This window comes from Rattus norvegicus, chromosome 11 (assembly GCF_036323735.1).
Source record: "Rattus norvegicus strain BN/NHsdMcwi chromosome 11, GRCr8, whole genome shotgun sequence".
NCBI lineage: Eukaryota > Metazoa > Chordata > Mammalia > Rodentia > Muridae > Rattus > Rattus norvegicus.
This window is the reverse complement of record NC_086029.1, coordinates 57,467,331-57,486,581: the sequence shown is the minus strand read 5'-3', so window position 1 is coordinate 57,486,581 and position 19,251 is coordinate 57,467,331. Positions and strand designations below refer to the sequence as shown.

At 39.8% G+C, this 19,251-nt stretch overlaps 1 protein-coding gene across 50 annotated transcripts in view; it reads left to right on the top strand.

Annotated features, from left to right (window-relative positions):
* The window catches only part of Abi3bp (ABI family member 3 binding protein), a 216,708-nt gene that overhangs the window by 111,408 nt on the left and 86,049 nt on the right, over window positions 1–19,251 (top strand). For 42 of the 50 annotated variants that reach the window (XR_010056273.1, XR_010056272.1, XM_039088841.2 and 39 more), the window contains exons 8-14: window positions 5,552–5,623; window positions 6,084–6,176; window positions 10,196–10,273; window positions 12,178–12,252; window positions 13,200–13,274; window positions 14,244–14,315; window positions 14,728–14,802. Coding sequence is in view for 48 of the 50 variants with exons in the window: in XM_039088841.2 (XP_038944769.1) it covers window positions 5,552–5,623; window positions 6,084–6,176; window positions 10,196–10,273; window positions 12,178–12,252; window positions 13,200–13,274; window positions 14,244–14,315; window positions 14,728–14,802 (540 nt within the window). In the remaining 2 variants the exon portion in view is untranslated. The remainder of the gene's footprint in view (window positions 1–5,551; window positions 5,624–6,083; window positions 6,177–10,195; window positions 10,274–12,177; window positions 12,253–13,199; window positions 13,275–14,243; window positions 14,316–14,727; window positions 14,803–19,251) is intronic. The other 8 variants (XM_063270929.1, XM_063270907.1, XM_017598129.3 and 5 more) reach the window with 5 other exon arrangements.

Sequence of the window (19,251 nt, the reverse complement as noted above, 5' to 3'; positions counted from 1 at the left end):
AACACCTCCCGTCACATAATTGTCAAAACACCAAACGCACAAAATAAAGAAAGAATATTAAAAGCAGTAAGGGAAAAAGGTCAAGTAACATATAAAGGCAGACCTATCAGAATCACACCAGACTTCTCGCCAGAAACTATGAAGGCCAGAAGATCCTGGACTGATGTCATACAGACCCTAAGAGAACACAAATGCCAGCCCAGGTTACTGTATCCAGCAAAACTCTCAATTAACCTTGATGGAGAAACCAAGATATTCCATGACAAAACCAAATTTACACAATATCTTTCTACAAATCCAGCACTACAAAGGATAATAAATGGTAAAGCACAACATAAGGAGGCAAGCTATACCCTAGAAGAAGCAAGAAACTAATCGTCTTGGCAACAAAACAAAGAGAATGAAAGCACACAAACATAACCTCACATCCAAATATGAATATAACAGGAAGCAATAATCACTATTCCTTAATATCTCTCAACATCAATGGCCTCAACTCCCCAATAAAGAGACATAGATTAACAAACTGGATACGCAACGAGGACCCTGCATTCTGCTGCCTACAGGAAACACACCTCAGAGACAAAGACAGACACTACCTCAGAGTGAAAGGCTGGAAAACAACTTTCCAAGCAAATGGTCAGAAGAAGCAAGCCAGAGTAGCCATTCTAATATCAAATAAAATCAATTTCCAACTAAAAGTCATCAAAAAAGATAAGGAAGGACACTTCATATTCATCAAAGGAAAAATCCACCAAGATGAACTCTCAATCCTAAATATCTATGCCCCAAATACAAGGGCACCTACATACGTAAAAGAAACCTTACTAAAGCTCAAAACACACATTGCACCTCACACAATAATAGTGGGAGATTTCAACACCCCACTCTCATCAATGGACAGATCATGGAAACAGAAATTAAACAGTGATGTCGACAGACTAAGAGAAGTCATGAGCCAAATGGACTTAACAGATATTTATAGAACATTCTATCCTAAAGCAAAAGGATATACCTTCTTCTCAGCTCCTCATGGCACTTTCTTCAAAATTGACCATATAATTGGTCAAAAAACGGGCCTCAACAGGTACAGAAAGATAGAAATAATCCCATGCGTGCTATCGGACCACCACGGCCTAAAACTGGTCTTCAATAACAATAAGGGAAGAATGCCCACATATACGTGGAAATTGAACAATGCTCTACTCAATGATAACCTGGTCAAGGAAGAAATAAAGAAAGAAATTAAAAACTTTTTAGAATTTAATGAAAATGAAGGTACAACATACCCAAACTTATGGGACACAATGAAAGCTGTGCTAAGAGGAAAACTCATAGCGCTGAGTGCCTGCAGAAAGAAACAGGAAAGAGCATATGTAGGCAGCTTGACAGCACACCTAAAAGCTCTAGAACAAAAAGAAGCAAATACACCCAGGAGGAGTAGAAGGCAGGAAATAATCAAACACAGAGCTGAAATCAACCAAGTAGAAACAAAAAGGACCATAGAAAGAATCAACAGAACCAAAAGTTGGTTCTTTGAGAAAATCAACAAGATAGATAAACCCTTAGCCAGACTAACGAGAGGACACAGAGAGTGCGGCCAAATTAACAAAATCAGAAATGAAAAGGGAGACATAACTACAGATTCAGAGGAAATTCAAAAAATCATCAGATCTTACTATAAAAACCTATATTCAACAAAACTTGAAAATCTTCAGGAAATGGACAACTTCCTAGACAGATACCAGGTATCGAAGTTAAATCAGGAACAGATAAACCAGTTAAACAACCCCATAACTCCTAAGGAAATAGAAGCAGTCATTAAAGGTCTCCCAACCAAAAAGAGCCCAGGTCCAGACGGGTTTAGTGCAGAATTCTATCAAACCTTCATAGAAGACCTCATACCAATATTATCCAAACTATTCCACAAAATTGAAACAGATGGAGCCCTACCGAATTCCTTCTACAAAGCCACAATTACTCTTATACCTAAACCACACAAAGACCCAACAAAGAAAGAGAACTTCAGACCAATTTCCCTTATGAATATCGACGCAAAAATACTCAATAAAATTCTGGCAAACCGAATTCAAGAGCACATCAAAACAATCATCCACCACGATCAAGTAGGCTTCATCCCAGGCATGCAGGGATGGTTTAATATATGGAAAACCATCAACGTGATCCATCATATAAACAAACTGAAAGAACAGAACCACATGATCATTTCATTAGATGCTGAGAAAGCATTTGACAAAATTCAACACCCCTTCATGATAAAAGTCCTGGAAAGAATAGGAATTCAAGGCTCATACCTAAACATAGTAAAAGCCATATACAGCAAACCAGTTGCTAACATTAAACTAAATGGAGAGAAACTTGAAGCAATCCCACTAAAATCAGGGACTAGACAAGGCTGCCCACTCTCTCCCTACTTATTCAATATAGTTCTTGAAGTTCTAGCCAGAGCAATCAGACAACAAAAGGAGGTCAAGGGGATACAGATCGGAAAAGAAGAGGTCAAAATATCACTATTTGCAGATGACATGATAGTATATTTAAGTGATCCCAAAAGTTCCACCAGAGAACTATTAAAGCTGATAAACAACTTCAGCAAAGTGGCTGGGTATAAAATTAACTCAAATAAATCAGTTGCCTTCCTCTATACAAAAGAGAAACAAACCGAGAAAGAAATTAGGGAAACGACACCCTTCATAATAGACCCAAATAATATAAAGTACCTCGGTGTGACTTTAACCAAGCAAGTAAAAGATCTGTACAATAAGAACTTCAAGACACTGAGGAAAGAAATTGAAGAAGACCTCAGAAGATGGAAAGATCTCCCATGCTCATGGATTGGCAGGATTAATATAGTAAAAATGGCCATTTTACCAAAAGCAATCTACAGATTCAATGCAATCCCCATCAAAATACCAATCCAATTCTTCAAAGAGTTAGACAGAACAATTTGCAAATTCATCTGGAATAACAAAAAACCCAGGATAGCTAAAGCTATCCTCAACAATAAAAGGACTTCAGGGGGAATCACTATCCCTGAACTCAAGCAGTATTACAGAGCAATAGTGATAAAAACTGCATGGTATTGGTACAGAGACAGACAGATAGACCAATGGAATAGAATTGAAGACCCAGAAATGAACCCACACACCTATGGTCACTTGATTTTTGACAAAGGAGCCAAAACCATCCAATGGAAAAAAGATAGCATTTTCAGCAAATGGTGCTGGTTCAACTGGAGGGCAACATGTAGAAGAATGCAGATCGATCCATGCTTATCACCCTGTACAAAGCTTAAGTCCAAGTGGATCAAGGACCTCCACATCAAACCAGACACACTCAAACTAATAGAAGAAAAACTAGGGAAGCATCTGGAACACATGGGCACTGGAAAAAATTTCCTGAACAAAACACCAATGGCTTATGCTCTCAGATCAAGAATCGACAAATGGGATCTCATAAAACTGCAAAGCCTCTGTAAGGCAAAGGTCACTGTGGTTAGGACAAAACGGCAACCAACAGATTGGGAAAAGATCTTTACCAATCCTACAACAGATAGAGGCCTTATATCCAAAATATACAAAGAACTCAAGAAGTTAGACCGCAGGGAAACAAATAACCCTATTAAAAAATGGGGTTCAGAGCTAAGCAAAGAATTCACAGCTGAGGAATGCCGAATGGCTGAGAAACACCTAAAGAAATGTTCAACATCTTTAGTCATAAGGGAAATGCAAATCAAAACAACCCTGAGATTTCACCTCACACCAGTGAGAATGGCTAAGATCAAAAACTCAGGTGACAGCAGATGCTGGCGAGGATGTGGAGAAAGAGGAACACTCCTCCATTGTTGGTGGGATTGCAGACTGGTAAAACCATTCTGGAAATCAGTCTGGAGGTTCCTCAGAAAATTGGACATTGAACTGCCTGAGGATCCAGCTATACCTCTCTTGGGCATATACCCAAAAGATGCCTCAACATATAAAAGAGACACGTGCTCCACTATGTTCATCGCAGCCTTATTTATAATAGCCAGAAACTGGAAAGAACCCAGATGCCCTTCAACAGAGGAATGGATACAGAAAATGTGGTACATCTACACAATGGAATATTACTCAGCTATCAAAAACAACGAGTTTATGAAATTCGTAGGCAAATGGTTGGAACTGGAAAACATCATCCTGAGTGAGCTAACCCAATCACAGAAAGACATACATGGTATGCACTCATTGATAAGTGGCTATTAGCCCAAATGCTTGAATTACCCTGGATCCCTAGAACAAAGGAAACTCAAGACGGATGATCAAAATGTGAATGCTTTACTCCTTCTTTAAATGAGGAAAAAGAATACCCTTGGCAGGGAAGGGAGAGGCAAAGATTAAAACAGAGACTGAAGGAACACCCATTCAGAGCCTGCCCCACATGTGGCCCATACATATACAGCCACCCAATTAGACAAGATGGATGAAGCAAAACGACAGGAGCCGGATGTAGATCTCTCCTGAGAGACACAGCCAGAATACAGCAAATACAGAGGCGAATGCCAGCAGCAAACCACTGAACTGAGAATAGGTCCCCTGTTGAAGGAATCAGAGAAAGAACTGGAAGAGCTTGAAGGGGCTCGAGACCCAAAAAGTACAACAATGTCAAGCAACCAGAGCTTCCAGGGACTAAGCCACTACCTAAAGACTATACATGGACTGACCCTGGACTCTGACCCCATAGGTAGCAATGAATATCCTAGTGGGAGCACCAGTGGAGGGGGAAGCCCTGGGTCCTGCTAAGACTGAACCCCCAGTGAACTAGTCTATGGGGGGAGAGCGGCAATGGGGGGAGGGTTGGGAGGGGAATACCCATAAGGAAGGGGAAGGGGGAGGGGGATGTTTGCCCGGAAACCGGGAAAGGGAATAACACTTGAAATGTGTATAAGAAATACTCCAGTTAATAAAAAAAAAAAAAAAAAGAATTACAATGCTGTATTTCATTTCAGTGTCTAGTATTTTTTGTCTCGGCTTCCAGTTTTCAAATTATTAAAATGACTCCATTATTTCCAGAAAAAAAATCTCTTGGTGTAAGAGCGCTAAAGCCTTAAAAACAATTCTTCCTTTTAAGAAAACACAATGCCCTAAGCATAAACTAAAGGCAGGGCCAGGGCCAACTGCAGTCACTGAAAGACTCTTTGATTTGAAGATATGTTTTCTAACTTCATATTGTTTTGGCATTGCAGTATTTTATGCTAGTTCTTCTTTGCTTTGTGGGGAGGGCAGAACGCACAGAGAGTAGAGACAGAATTTTCCAGTATTTAGAATGGGATACTTTGTGCTAGAATGATAAAGACAGGCTTTGTTACCAAAAGGATGGTAAGGGAAGGCATATCTAATTCTTCTGTTGACTCTGTAGCCAACCCACTGGGTTGCTTCCCCTAATTGATACGTTTAGATTCAGACTGTCGAGGGACAGTAACTTTACACTCTCAGCTTTGTATTGGTTCCTGTGCTCATCCCTACCACACTGTTGTCTTCTTATATTTCACCAGTGATTCAGAATGTTACCCACAGGGCTTCAACCAAGTCCCCAGACAAGATTCCTTTTGGAGGAACAATATTGGGTAAGTCCATCGTAAAATGTGTATCTAGAATGGGCAATCTAGGCTATCATTAGAACAATATGCTTCTAATGGGGTTTTGTACTATGAGCAAGTGTACTAAATTAGCGCCCCTTCATTTTACTGTTTTTAACTTCTTGGCTGTGTCCATTCTAAGCTACCACCCAAGAGACACCACCTGTATATTGGCATGTTAAAAGTGGGGATGGAAATTGTTGTAGCCAATGGGAAAATTTTGAGCCTGTGAATTTGAACCCAAGGGATTTCTGTTGATGAGTTCTAGATATGGGAAACACTATTTAAAAAGGCGAGGTCATATATTTCTGCATTTTTAATGTGGAGTTAAAGTTAACCAGGAAGGAAGTATCAACCTTTTGGTTCTGCTTTATGATTCCCCACGGTTTGTTTTTGACCGATAGATTTTCTTCCTCTTCTTACACTTATATCTTTAATTTCTTTACAGTTCATCTTATTATTCCTGGTCTTAACGATTCCACTGTAAAACTTCCCTCATCCATAATGCTTGAGATTTCGGATGCTCTCAAGGCACAATTAGGTAAGCAAAGGCTTTTCAACACACACTAGCACTGTGACTATGTAAGGAATATTTCAGATGAGTCATTTGAGGGCAAAATAATGAGGAGGAGGAACTGTAAGAAAAGCTATTTTATATGTATGCATATACATGTGGAAGAGAACTGGGCATTGGCATCTGGAATGCACCCGTTGAATAGGTGTACTTTCTGAATTTTCCTGAATTATATTCATTGAGCAGCCATTAGGTATTTTCAGGGGGAGCTGACATAAAAGGAACATAAGGATGATTGTGTGCTTTGCAACGATATTGCTGCCGCCTTCTAGAAAGAATTTGGGTACAAATTATGTGAGGTAGAAAACACCAGCAAGATCCCCTTCAAAGAGAATAATTCTGGTAGCTGCATTTGACTATCAGATTGGGCTCAAAGTTGTTTCTCTGGCAGTAGGTCTGAAACTTAGATGACGACCATTCTGACTGAAGTGAGACAAAATACTAGGATAGTTTGAAGGATGTTGAGTTCTTTTTCTGTTTTCATGTGTACTGGGTGGTATATGTGAGTTAATGTATGTGTGTTTGTATGTGTGTATATATATGTATGCATGATCATAGATACGTGTATGTGTACACATGGAGGACTGAGGGAGGTTTATCTGTAAATCATCCTGAATGATTCCTTATCAAACATAAGCTTACTGTTCTGGTCACTCTTGCCTGCCATCTTGTTCTGGGAATCCTGTGTCTCTGCCTTCTGAGGGCAGAATGATAAGATGGGCCACCATGCATGCCCACATGACATTCAGTAAGCTTCGGGGGGTCTGAGCTCTCTAATCTTCTGTGACAAGTGCTTTCGCCACTGAGCTACCCTCTAGGATGTTTCTGGAACACTTTTTTAAATGGTTCTCCATTTGAGAACTCTCTTTAGCCCATTTTTTACTTAGATTGTTTTCTTAATGTTTAGGCTTTCTTTTTAATAGTTCTTGTGTATTGTAGACACTAATTCTCTGTAAGATTTATAGCTCAAAAATCTTACAGTCTGTGGACTGCCTCTTGGCTGATTTATTTGCAGTTACGTTTGCTGTACCAAAGCTTCTGGGTTTTCTGAGACCCTGTTTGTTGGTTTTGTTTCTTGTTTCTTATCTAAAATATCCTTCTCTATGCCTAGATGTTGAGGTAATTCCGTCTTTATGCGCTATAGTAGTTTCAGACTATTATTTTGTTTTATTATCTTGTTTCAAGTCTTATTTTGTTTTAGTTGATGGTGATTATGTATTTGCATATGAGCAACACTTCATTATGGATGTGCAAAGTATAACAATGAGTTCGAGATAATTGGCATATTCATCACCTCGGACTATGAAATGTCTTTGCTCTCTCCAGCAGCTATTCTGCAATGTCCCATTAACTGCTGTCAGTCACAGTCAGCCTATCGTACTGTACAATGTTATGGAGGATATTTATATATTTAGAAGTTGAGTTTATTTATGAATCATAGCTTCCAGATGTTTCCTTTCAATCCCTAAGCAACTCTTCATTTCGTTAATTGATTGTTTTGCTGTGTAACACTCCCTTTTTTTTCTCCACAAAATTGCATGGAAAGAAACACTTTTTATATTACCAAGGGAGAAATAAACTTCCCAAAGTTAATTATCACTGCAATTCAGAAAAGTTGTATTTTTTTGAGGGAATAAATCCTAAAAATAATAACCCCATTTCAGCAGAGCCCATCATGGGACATCAAGAGATGTAACAGCTTTTGTTCTAAGAACACATGGTGTGAATAAATAAACAAGAGAAGTCACATGCACACATTCATCTCCAAGGGACTTACAGAGGGTTTGCCAAAGCCAAGACACCCCCTGCCAAAAGTTAAGAGAAATAACAGTGTTGAAAAGAATATAAAAGAAAAAATGGAGGAGAAAGAATTACTGAGGTTTGGGCCATAGTTGGATAGTGTTTTACTCTCTGTCGTGATAGCAGGTGTATATAGTATAGACAAAGTCTCATGGGCTGCAAAGTGATGCTAGAACTCTCTCATCTACATCTATTTCCCATCTCCCAGTTATGGGGCTATCTGGTGTGCCAGATTTAGAAATACCATATCCCTTTACAATAAATTAGCATTGTATACATCTCAAGAATACAAATGTATCTTGAGATGATGGCTTGCCGTGTTTTCCAATTTGTGATTGAATTTTAGGTTAATGTGATTGCCAATTAAAGGCAGCTATTGAATCTAAGAACCTGAAACCATCGGTTTTTGGTCCCTGAGTCTAAGATAAGGGAGGGGAGACTGTAAGTAACACACACACACACACACACACACACACACACACACAGAGACAGAGAGATACGGAGAGACAAAGAGACAGAATGACAGTGGGACAGAGACATAAACAGATAGGCAAATGGACAGAGAGATAGGGAGAAGAGACAAAGAAACAGACAGGGATAGAGAAAAGGTTCTAAAGTTAGGTTCCTAGACAAGTAGAGGTTACCAAAATCAAGACCATAGGGGGAAAAGGTAACAAATTGCCTTAACCAAGTTGGGAACACTGGATGGGCCCTTACATTACATTTGAAGAGTTCATCTTCTTGTGGTGCGCATTGAATAGAAGAGAAGCAGAACTCCCGAGAAGCTGTGAGTCAAATGATTTCTTCACTTGATAACAATCAGAATGGTTCAAAGCTGTCACTATGAAAAATGTACAGAGAGAAAAATCTTGGTAAATATTAGGAGAAAAAATTCTATAAAATGAAAGGCTAAAGTGAAGGCCATTGCAGACAGACTTGTTACTCTTTCTGCCTTGTAAGGAGATTGGAACAGTACTGTTGCCTGTTTCAGTGTTGTGAGCATGCGTGTAGCCATAGACCCTGACCTTCGAGCAGTGCACACTGCACCTGTCCACAGAAATGGATACACCCGAAATCAATGTGTCTGCTTTCTAATTGCGTTCCTATCTGTAAGGAGTAAACTTATTTGTGTCCACATTACATTCAGGGAAGGACGCAGACTTTGCAAGAGTGAGGCCAGCCATAGGTGGCTACAAAATTTCTGTTCTCAAGAAGCTTTGAGAACACAAAGGAGATGAGTTTCTAGCCAGGGACTGGTGTATCCCAGGAACTTGACTGGGGATATCAGATTGGAAATTGAGAATTTTTACTGGTGGGAGTGCAATTTTGATTTAGGAGTGTTCTTTAAGAAAACATCCAAGGTTTAAAAGAAAGGTTTCCTAAAAGATGCATAAAAAGGAAGAAAAACTCCCATTTTACACCAAAATCCTAGAAACTGAATGAGAAGGTATGTGTTAGCATGGGCCTCAAATGAAGGCCACTCACTGTTCATTGTGATTTTGCCACAGATTTTTCCAAATAACTTATTTTTCTGTATCTCTTACTTGTGAGTTTCAAATTTTTCAGTGTTATAACCTGTTACATTTTTTAAACCATCTATAATAATGAAAAATCCATATTGACTTTTTTTTTTAAAAATTAGCTGTCCTTGAATAAAAATAAAGGAACATTTGCAGGTCCGACTATGCCTTGCAGAAACTTTAAGTTGGGTGATAGGATTTATTGATGTAACCATTGTGAGTTTGTCATCCTGTTAAGAATCTTAAGATTTTAAAGAAATTCTAGGGTTAACAGGGGAGAATTTTAAAGTCTGTGTTCTCTTCATACTACTCCTTGGGACAGGACAGCGGACTGGCTGGCAGGAAGAGGTGTGTATAAATAATGTTTTGTTGTTGTTAAGGAAACCGTTAGCTCAGTGGTTAAAGGCACGTATTACTACTTAGTGCTCTTGGTTCGATTTCTAACACCCACGTCATGGCTCACAACCAGCCGTACCTGCAGTCCCTTTTCAGACCATAGTGGGTACCAGGCACATACATGGTACACACACATACAGGCAGACAATAGGCTTCTACACATAAAATGATCAGATAGCTCTATAATAAATTTTGTGGTTGATTATGTTTGCAATAAGGTAGTGTTGAGCACTGTACTATGAGGAAGAAAATTGGCTTTCTTTTTTTCAGCTAAGAATGAAACATTGGCTTTACCAGCAGAATCTAAAACGCCGGAGGTTGAAAAAGTGGCAGGGCAGCCAGTAACAGGTAAGAAGATGCTATTGCAAAAGAAAGAATGTAACATTGTTTCAAAGAGCGAGCGAACTATAGACCTGCTATTGAGAAAATGCAACTTTGTTTCAAATAGTGAGCGAGTTATAAACCTAATTTTTTTAAAGCAAAGAACAAAAAATGATTTTTGATCATAAAACAATAGGAGATTCTAGGGTTTTAAGCTTGGGAAAAGAACAGATGAAAATAGAGCAAGAGTTGGTAGACCAGTGAGTAGCAAGGGAGGTTTGTTTTTGATGATGAATGGAGATGCCCTCAGAGCTGAGGGAGTTTACACTAAGGCTGTTACAGTGCTCCATGGCCTTTCCTCTTGTACAAGCACCACAGACTGGTTTTTTATGGCCCAGTTAGCTTCACAAGTGATCAACATAACAAAGTGTCTTGTATCCCTCATAAATCCATAATGCTGGCTATGAAATTGCGTTGAAATCGTTTAGGAAAAAAATGTCCCTGCAGATTAACAGCCCTAATATAGAGAATCTGTATAGTTTGGCTCCAAAAACAAAAACAAAGAGAAGAGCAAAAACCTTTAAACACGAGGGAAGCACTGTCCCCATAGTTTATCAATGTTACTACCAAACAACCAATGTCTGTTCTCCAAATACATCTACATTAGTCTCAGAAATACTGAGTTTTGGCCAGAGTAATGCCACCTTAGCTAAGATTTTGTCAAACAAACAATGGCCAAGCATTTCCTGAAGTGCCCCATTAGTTAAATCATTCTCATCAAAAATGAGCTTTTTCATTCATAAAATTTCTATAACTTGAGGTGTTGTGGTGTTGCACTTGTACTAAATTTTGGGGCTTGCATTTGGTCAAGAGAGGGTAAGGTTGGTGCAGTAACAAAATGACTTAATGAAGCAGATTGAACTAGAATATATCTTAGCAGAGTATGACCTTACTGTAAGAAATGGGCCTTTCTAAGATGTGGTGGAAACCATTTGAGCTACTAGTAGAATCCACTTGGGTAATATTCCAAGCTGATTCTTTTTTATAACTTTGATGTGATCGGTTAATACAGAGAAAAGTACAGGCATGACCAGTGGTTAAACGAGTCTGTGTTTGTGTCAAACATTCTGTCCAGCCTTGATGGGTTAACAACAGAGAAAAGTACAGGCGTGACCAGTGGTTAAACGACTCTGTCTCTGTGTCAAACGTTCTGCCCAGCCTTCCAAGTTACACTTTCTTCTTTTGGCATGATGTCTGACAAAAGTCTTCAGATTTCCCAACTTTCTGCCAAGCTCTCCCCAGAACTTTCCACTTCAGAAATACTTGGGTAATCCCCAGTGCTTATTATCCAGTATTGTTTAGTATGTGTCCTTGCTGCAAAATTCTAGGGTTTTTCAGAATGTTAAAATCTCGGGGTTCATGGTTATTACTTCTCCACATCTTCTACCCACAGTCTTCATTACCTTTAATGGAGCAGCTCACGGAAAACACCGAACCCACTCTCAGGCTGAACATTTGAACACTGCCCACAATTCAGCCTGGGCCTAAGCTCTTCTGGTTATTTGTGGGGTGTAGAGGAAATCTAATAGCATAATTGTTTTATTTAACCCTGGAAATTTTTTCTATTTAATTATTCTCTTAAGCCACTGTGAGCCTTTGTACCATTGGCATCACACTAAGCCATGGAAGAAGAAAGAGAAGACAAAACGTTCAGATTGCTGTGAAAAATAGCTTCATGGGGGGAGGACCTGGGTGATCCCACCCTGGGAAGGGCTGATCAGGGAGGACAGGCAGCCGGGCACCTGGGGGAAGTAGGCAGTGTCACCCTAGGGAATTGGGAAGATATGTAGGCCAACAGAAGGTGTGCTGAGCCCAAGTGGCTTCCTTAGTTTACCATCTCTTAGCTCACAAAGTTATGTTTTACTTTTCAGTGACTCCGGAAACAGTTTCAAGAAGCACTAAGCCCACCCTGGCTAGTGCTTTAGACACTGCAGAGACAGCACTGGGTAATACTAAAAACTGTCCATCCATCTCCCTCCCCCAACAACAGAACAGCAATTATGGCAAACCCCAGTGCTGACAGGTTTAACACTGCTTTATTCTGCCATGCCTCTTCTCCCTCCTCCTTTCTTCTTCTTCCTCTTCCTCTTCCTCTTCCTCTTCTTCTTCTTCCTCTTCTTCCTCTTCTTCTTCTTCTTCTTCTTCTTCTTCTTCTTCTTCTTCTTCTTCTTCTTCTTCTTCTTCTTCTCCTCCTCCTCCTCCTCCTCCTCCTCCTCCTTCTTCTCCTCTTCCTCCTCCTCTGTCCTCCTCCTCCTTTCTCCTCCTCCTCCTCCTTTCTTCTCCTCCTCCTTTCTTCTCCTCCTTCTCCTTCCTTCTCCTCCTTCTCCTTTCTTCTTCTTCTGCTTCTGGAATTGACATTCCCATTTCTTGGACAAGTTCTACTTGAAGAGTTAGCACCATGCCTGGTGACTAACCAAACAGGCAGGTGTGGATGCTACTACTAACTGCATGACCCTTCTGACCCATCTTGTGGGTTGGTGGGCAAGAGTACAGCGTTTAAGCCTCGAGAGCTGCTGGGAATCTTGACTCTCTCTGGGATTTCTGCCCAGATCAGCTATGGGAAATCTTGTGCCAACTAAATTTGGGAAGAATCACCAAGAGACTTGCTATTTAATGAGAATTTCAGTTGCTCATGGTAACTGCTGTTTCTATCTGCTGTTTTACCCAAAAGAATCTATCTTGCTTTTCATATTTGTTCTCTTCCCTTGAAGAAAAGGAACAGCATGTGTTTGGCTGTGCACATATGATGCTGACCTAAAAGACACCTCCCATCTAACAGCTATGTGACTTTTCCAGGGAGAGCCAGCTCTTTCTATGAAAGTCATGGACTGCTTGCTGCACACTAGTCTGTTATGAAGCGTCACGTTGCTAACCATGTCCTTCTTTGTTGTAGTCCTCAGTGAGAAGACACCAGAAACAGCACAATCTGTTCTAATCCCTGAGTCTGAATTGCTTTTGAGCTCTTTAGGTAAAAGTCATCAAACAATGAAGCATTGGTGGATGCTACTTTGGGGATATTATGCATGACTAAGAGAAACCCTTGGAGGCAACTTTATCCCAATAAACAAGAAAAGAAGGACAAATAATACAGAACTCAACACCCAAACCTTAAATGCAATTTTTAAACATTTGTAATTTAGGGCCTTAAAGAGGCTTTTCTATGACAACACCACTGATAGGTATTTTTTTTGTCTTTTTTTTTTTTTGGTGGTGCTGGTGACATTGTTATTTTATTGTTTCACTCAGAATCATATAAGGCTAAACAAATTGGCATCATCTTTTTATTTTCAAATTGGTATCTTATCTTTTTTTCAAAGTTTTAATTTACTTCTAGCTTTATCTTTACAGATAAGACATATTAGATGTTTCTATAGATCCCTTAGGATTCTTAGAATTTCTTTATGAATGAATATTCAGATAGAGCAGAATATACATAGGGTTGTGTAGGTGCCTTATGGTTTGCAAAGCTCTCGCGTAGATGTTTCTAATTCAATGTGTTTGGTGCTTTGTATGGATTAAAGCAAATTATACCCAAGAACACATAAATGAATGTATTTTTCATTTTCATTCCATTTTCATGTATATTTTCAACTGGTAAATGTAGATAAAAAACAAGCCTGAATCCCTCATTTACTGGCTTGATGATAAAATGCCAAAGAAGGAACTGTGCAGTGGGCATAATGCTCTATCCTGTAATGACTGAACAGGAAACAGCACACACAAGGAGTATCATGAATTCCAAGACAGCCTAGGCTACATGACATCTCAAAAGACAGTTATCTTTCATTGAAACAGAAGTAAAACAATTCTACTGAGTATATGTTTGACCTACGGGTGAAATTTTTTATCTTGTATTTGTTATTTCAGTAACTTTGAAACATTTAAATAGCTTTTTTGTTTTTATGCCCCTGCCCTAACTATGTGTGCTTTATTCCAGCTCCAAAAGGGTCCCCAGAGTTTCCTGAGGCGAAAACAGCCTTCCCATCCGAGAAACCTGGGGGTTCCCTGGGTAAATAGAAGTGCTTTGTTTCCGATGCTTTGAATGTGCATGATGGGCTAAGGTGTAGCCCTATGACAAAATGCTGGCCTGCCACATATGGGGTCCTGGACTTGGTCACAAGCATTACATAAGGCGGGTGCTGATCGGTTCTGTAGAACACATCGACAGAGCCCTTTCTCTGTGAAGCCAAATGAACTAATGTGCTTGGGAAATCAGTAGTTGGTTGATGCCTATTACTTCTGCATGATCTTTCTGCTTGTTGGCTGTCTGGCTGGGTGCACATTGACTTTTACATATACAGTGACTGTCAATTGGATCCATATGAGCTTTGCACTGCAGTTTTTCCCACCCACTTACCTATCCCAGCAGTCTGTCTGTCTGTCGTAATACATTCAGCACCTTCTGGTTCTCTCTAATGTAGCTTCAAGTGAAGAGCCATGGGTGGTACCTGGAGCTAAAACATCTGAAGATTCCAGAGTTGTGCAGCCTCGAACTGGTAACTGCATTCTTTAAAAAAATAAAAATTAACACTGTCTGGCATTACTTAATAGGTCCATTATTAGTCACCAATCTACCTTATGGAAAATAGAGATACGTTTCTCTTGTTTCTGCTGATGTACAAGCATGCATCTCTCTAAGCACTAGTTTAAGTGGAACCATCCCAATTTATGTTAAGCTTCAAAGAAAGATTTAAAACTAGGTTATTCGTGATCTCAATAATTTATACATTTCAGAGTTGATATATTTGCATTCTTCAGTAGTTGATATATTTGTATTTTCATTTACGTGAACCTTTCTTACTTTTTAATTTGGGGTATATTTGTGCATATGCCAAGCTGCATCCTCTGCAGTTTTAATATATAGCATTAATTTCAAATTACTCGAGTAGCTTCCCTTGTTTAGTTATAACCTGAAGAACACAGACTCTGAGGAACTGGGGATCTCTTTGAAGATGTTCGGAAAGTTTTCGCTTTTTTCTGTCTCACGTGAAACGATGAGCAGAAGGGAAGTGGCTCTTTGCCTCTCTTGGTTGAATACATTCAGAAAGTGAGAGGACCTGTGAGTGAGGATCTCCACACCTGTAACTAGATGGCAAGATGATCCGGATGGCTGTTAGCACAAACCGTCAGCATTAGCAAGGGTGCGGGCAGTCGTGGTTTTGCCTGTGTTCTCTGTGAATACCAGAATAATTTTGATTTTTGTCTTGATCTAGTTCATAGCAGAAAGGCCTCACATATAACATTAATATCCTTGGGGATTGCTGACATTCAGCAGCTGACAGCCATGGGCCAGATTAATCACGAAATGTAAAATATCGTTGCCTTTTGTAAAATTTATTTTGCTTGGAACTTACTGGAAAATTTGCTACCTTGATGTTCTGCATCAAGACTTCAGAATGAGTGTTCTCATAAAGGCCTCTACACCACCTTTTGAGATATAAAGGATAGCTGAGAATTCTAGCTTGCTTGGTTCTGGAACCTCCTGGGTTATTTTGATGGTTTCTGGCAATGAAGGAACAGGATATTTGAGGTTTGGAGCCTTGCAAGAAATACGAGATACACAGTCACTTAATATATTCTCCCCCGTTCTCAGTCTGGGTGCCCGCATCTCTCACTAGCTCTGTATGCTGTGATTTTATTATGTGAACTTGCATTTTTGTATAGCCTTCTGTAAAGTATGCTAACTGGGGTTGATTGCGCTTGATTTGCTTGGCAAATCTAATTTTCCATAAAGTATATAAAGGAAATCATAAAAACGTGCTCTATAATAGCGCATACCAGGATGTAAAATTACTTCTAAATTCTGTGTTTAAAGGAAACTGGCCAAATCTTTGAAATACTTCAGTGCTGTGACAGTTTCTCAGTTTCTAGTGATGCAGTACAGTTAGACTCATATTCTATTAGACAGCGGCCAGTCTGCTCTAATTCCAGTGTTAGAGTAGGAAGAGTTCTAGAAAATACTAGACCTTTTACTGTCTGATGGATGGTGCACTGTGTCCTATTATCTACATGCTGTTGGGTCCTTTCCCCCCTTAGAATCACATAATCTCTGCACTAATATTCCTCTATGAAACTCAGAAGCCTCTGGACCCAATGTCACTTGCATTTCTGAAGGCCTTCAGCATGGTTAGTTCCTTTTATAGTCAGGCGATACACGAGGGACTTACCCCCAGGACGGGCAGACAAGCAATAGTCAGACTCACCAATTTCTTTCACAATCACTCCATTGAATTGAAAAATGAAGCAGTGCCATGTAACACGCTTTGGAATTTTGGGAACAGAGTTTCACAACAGGGAATTACATGTTCTTCTCTGTCCTATGAGTGTGATAACCTGAATTACTCCGTAAGTGTTCTCTGAGGACTTGCGCAGATTTCATAAAAAGATGTCAAGTTTCTGTGTTTTCATGGGCAACAGAGCTGGAAAAGCTCCTAAATCACAAAGCATGGATGTGATGTCTAACATCCTGACACCATACAGGAGATACAGACGACAGACATGAAGTTCCCATTTCTGGCTTGACAGTACTAGTGTTAAGCCTCCTTAATTTATTTTAAACATTCCGTATAAAAACTATCATTTAGTACCACAAAGATTCGGAATCAAAGGAAGAAAATGGTCACAACCCCAGAAAGATACAATGCATTTGATTCCAGCATTAGAAAAAACCCTTCTGTCTGTCCTTCCCCAAAGTGTTTGAACAACTGAATCGCCCACCACCACCACCACCACCACCACCCCCTGCCGAATATATTGAGAATTATCACAAAAGCTGTCTTTCTCTCATGAAATCATTTCGTTGTAAGCCACAAGCCATCTTTTAGAGACGGGTCAGGATGGAGGACAATCAGTGTCCCCGCCAGCGGGGACCCAGTTATTCAGGGTCCCGAAGGGGCGCTACCCTTGGGCCTAAATGGGGGGCGAGAGAAGAAGGAGACCAAGCAAGATTCTGTTGTCAAGGTCTCGTTTATTGAGAGAAATGTACAGCATTTAAAGCTCTGAGGCAGGAATAGAAGCGGGAACTGAAGCTTAGGGTGGGGGAGTTTGGGAAATGCCCAAGGATATAAGGTGAATCACTACACTGCAAGATATCCTCCTATAACAAAGAGGCAACAGTCTTCTGGGGACATGTTCTTTGAAAAGGTCGAACCCTTCTCAGGAATCCGCTCAGGGACATCCGGTGTTTTGCTCAGGCTGAAACATCCTGTCATTGCTCCCAGGGTCTTCCTGGGAGAGGCTCTTAGTTCAACAATCTCAAGTCTGTATGGCAGTCATTTCAAGGTTAAACCTCTGTGGCCATGCAGCCCAGAGTCAAGTAGCCACCTTGAGCTATGCAGTCCACATTGCAGCTTTCTTTAAGAGAAAGCTTAAGCTTCACCATTTTCCGTGTTGAATTCCTACATACTTTGTAGAATTATAGAAACTAGCGTCACATAGCTAGGCCCTGTGAACTAAACAGCTCCGCTAGCATGAGGAGAAATGTATTAGCTAGAATGTTTGTATCCTGGGTGATTTGTTTAGAGTTGTTGAAAGGAGATAAACTCTGTGTTTGGACCTTACTGCCTCCTCTGTGAAGTGCTGATTAGCCCAGAACTGGCTCACCCATCCAGATTAAACCCTAGAGAGGATGGAAAGTAGGAACAAATGACGGTGTTGATACTTCGAGGGCGAGAAGGTAGATTGAAGCATAGCAGATGGTGCGTTGCTTTGTCTTGGCTTCTTAGAGATTTATGGGCTCAACCTTTCATTTTACTTCACAGCCTTCAAATTCAAGTAGAGAGATGCTTTAATTTCCCACTAACTGAAGAGAACATTATTTGTGTATTTAAACAGTACAGAGACTCTATGTTGCTTTCTTAGCCGTGTCCTGCTACGCTCCTTCTTTGCTTCTTCATATGGCTGTAGAAATTCTGTTCTCATGGTCATGCATAACAATGGCAACTCTGGTAGTAGGTATTGAGGTGCACATTTCTACATTACTAAGTGGCTAAAGACATGTTTATCTTCCATGCCCACATCTAGGCCAGAAGGCCATTACTCTTTTGAAGGCCTTAACCTATCTTCCAAACTAGTTTGGGTGCTAAAGTGGGAATTTTACAGGTTAATTCTACTGTTGATCTACTGGGTACTAGGCTCTAGAGTACATAAACCTTGTAAAAACAAAACAGCTATGACAGAATCTCTCCCTGTAAGGTCTTTTATCCATGAAATCATGTTTGGAAGGGAAAAATCTTTCATATGGCTACTGATATTCAAGAAATCCAAGCAAAATAGAAGACATTGTTTCTTATTTGAAATGCTTGGTATACTATTCATGACTCTATCTGGGTATCTTTATGTTGGTATTTGAATATATTTAATTTTTCAAAGGAAAAATATATAGCAAATAAAATATAACAAATGATCTGGCAAGTATAAATACTTCTGGAAAGCTGAAAGTAAAATTTTGTACAGTTGTGACTCATTAGTTTGCTTGTCATAGCTTTGAATTGTGCTACCCATTTTAGCTCTCAAATTTGATTTTTCTTTCAACTCTGGTCTCACAGACGACTTGTGAATTAAATATTAAATCTACTGCCTAGTTCCAAATAGCATTAGCATTTTATCCAGTAAAGGCATGGTGGCATGCAGACTGTCTGAAAAACAGTAGCACTCCCCTGAATTCTTGGGGCTGTTCATCAATTTCATACCTAGAATAGTTTGTTAGAAACAGGCCAAACAATTTAGTGAAATCTACCTAGGCAGGCTTAAATGCAAAATTTTGTAAGAACTTATAGATGCCAAAGTTTTTGTAAGGAAATTCAGAACTCACGGTGATTTTAAGAGCACTTTTCAGAGAATTTCTTTTCAGTTCCGCCCTCCTCTCTGACATCTGTAACTTCAGAGTCCAGGGGTTTGATTCAATACAGGAAGTTGAAGTGGTTGCTTTTCAATCCGTCCAAGCA